General features: G+C 46.4%; 1 protein-coding gene across 1 annotated transcript in view; it reads right to left on the bottom strand.

The window, feature by feature from the left end:
* TMEM252 (transmembrane protein 252) overlaps positions 1-1,819 on the bottom strand; it is a 5,100-nt gene extending 3,281 nt beyond the window's left edge. Inside the window, exon 1 of the mRNA XM_040449415.1 lies at positions 1,482-1,819. Within this exon, the coding sequence (XP_040305349.1) occupies positions 1,482-1,759 (278 nt within the window). The 5' untranslated portion in view covers positions 1,760-1,819. The remainder of the gene's footprint in view (positions 1-1,481) is intronic.
* Positions 1,820-2,224: the final 405 nt, after the last annotated feature.

Here is a 2,224-nt window from a genome sequence, read left to right as displayed (position 1 = left end):
ATTTCACTTAGCATCACACTCTCCAGTGCCATCCATGTTGAGTAGCTAAGATATTTTAGATCAAGAAGGCAAAAGAATTTTTTTAAGGAGCCTTGCAGCCTGTGTCTTAAGGATGATGCTTGAGGTTTTATCCCTGAATGGTCCTGTGGTGGGTGGGCCAAGAGTTAGGAGGGTTTTGGTTGTCTGATACCAACCCTCAGGTGAACTGCATTTGGCTATACTGTGGCAACATATATATAACCTGAAATTTACCACTTATCCATTTTAAGTGTACCGACGAGCGGCATTCAGTACAGCCACACCGTTACCCCAGGCATCTCCAGAACTTTTCCATCGTCCCAAGTTGAAACTCTGTACTCAGTAAATGGTAAGTCCCTCCTCCCCCACCGCCAGCCCTGGTCACCACTGTTCTGCTTTCTGTCTGTGAATTTCGCTGCATCTCATATAAGTGGAATCATACAGTATTTGTCTGTTTGCGTCTGGCTTTTTTTTACTTAGCATAATGTCTTCAAGGTTCATCGACACTGTAGCATGTGTCAGAATTTCCTTCTCTTTATGGCTGAATAATATTCCGCTGTGTGTGTAGACCACACTTTTTTGGTCCTTCATCCACTGGTGGACATATGGGTTGTTTCCACCTTTTTGCTCTTGTGAATAAGGCTGCTGGGAACAGTGGTATACAAATATCGCTTCAGGTTCCTGCTTTTAATTCTTTTGTCTGTATACCCAGAAGTGGAATTTCTGGATCAAGCGGTAATTCTATATTTAAGCTCTGTACTATTCTTCATAAAATGATTGCACCATTTCACATTCCCACCCACAGTGTATAAGGTTTTGGATTGCTAACACTTGTTTTCCGTGTGTGTGTGTGTGTGTGTGTGTGTGTGTGTGTTTTAAACAATAGCCATCATAATGGGTGTGAGGTGGTAAGATTAACTGAACTACCTCTGGAATGTTATTATCTGGCCTTGAATCAATCTTTCATGCAAGGTGTGATCAGAACACCCAAAAGGTCCATAAGCTGGGACCACACAGAGTTCGTGAAGAGGTGGCAGGACTAATTCTATGCCTGTCTATTCATTTGTTGTGTGGCGGAATTGGGCCTGGAACTTGCTTTCATTATAACCCGGTAGCCAGGCTGTGGGGGTAACTTAACCACCCCCTGCCCCTAAGGACAGCTCCCATGATACAACAAAAGAACCTAAGAGTTGGGCCTCTTAAGTTGGCTGACGTAGCTCTTCAACGGGGGAGAGGTGGTTTCTCTGATATAAATTCCCTCTACTTGACAGATTTCCCCAGAAGCAGCCCCAAGCTTCCTAAGGATTAACCCCAAGTAATTTCCCAACAAGAAAGCTCCATTTCTAGACATACAGCCTGGCGGGACGTGGATATTATTCCACTGTGGGATTAGGGTCATTCCGCTTTTCCAGAACTCAGCCCCATTGCAGCTCCCCTCTGTCCCCTGGCTTTTCAGCACGTACCTGTCGACTGTGGCCAGGGGCAGTGCCCCGTGAGCAAGGTGTCGTCTGAGCACGTGCGTGAACACCCCTTTGCTTTCCCTGGCCTGGCGGTAGGTACTCCAGAAAATTCCACTCAGAAGGATCACAAACCCCAGGGGCAGAAGCATATAGGCCAGGATCAGGTTCCCTTGACAGTTGAACATCGATCCTGAGGAAATGAGGAAGGCTCCCAGGCAGATCATCAGGAAGCCCGTCAGGAGGACAAGGGCACAGAGCACTAGACCGGTTCTGTTCTGCATCCCTGCCCCTCCGTAGCCCTTCCTCGCCCCTGCTTCCCTTGCTCCTCGAGAATGCTTTCATTAGCCAGCTCGAAGCTTTATATGCTCTGGGACCAAGTGGCCTTTGGACAATTAAGTGAAGTAGGCACTTAGAAGCTATTCATTAACCATTGAAAGTAACCGTAATATCCTTGGAGGATTAACCTAAAAACACAGCATTGTGTAATGCAGGAAGGCGTGGCTTCTCACTGCTGTGTTGCTCTTCCGAGCTGGACCCTCGGCCAACCCCAGTTGTTTGAGGGAAGGTCTCCTTTGATTAAAAGGGCACGGATCTCTTAATCCCCCTGGTGGGTAATTCTCCACTAATGCTCGAGAAATTAGCATTCCTTGATGAACTATCTTTGTGGTTTGGCAGGGGATCCTTCCCTGATTTCTTCTCTCTCTCTCTCTGTACTAAAAAGACATTTTTAAAGCTCTTAACAAGTA

Source organism: Herpailurus yagouaroundi, unplaced genomic scaffold (genome assembly GCF_014898765.1).
Source record: "Herpailurus yagouaroundi ecotype Mexico unplaced genomic scaffold, PumYag 199, whole genome shotgun sequence".
Taxonomy (NCBI): domain Eukaryota; kingdom Metazoa; phylum Chordata; class Mammalia; order Carnivora; family Felidae; genus Herpailurus; species Herpailurus yagouaroundi.
This window is presented reverse-complemented; position numbering and strand designations above follow the sequence as displayed.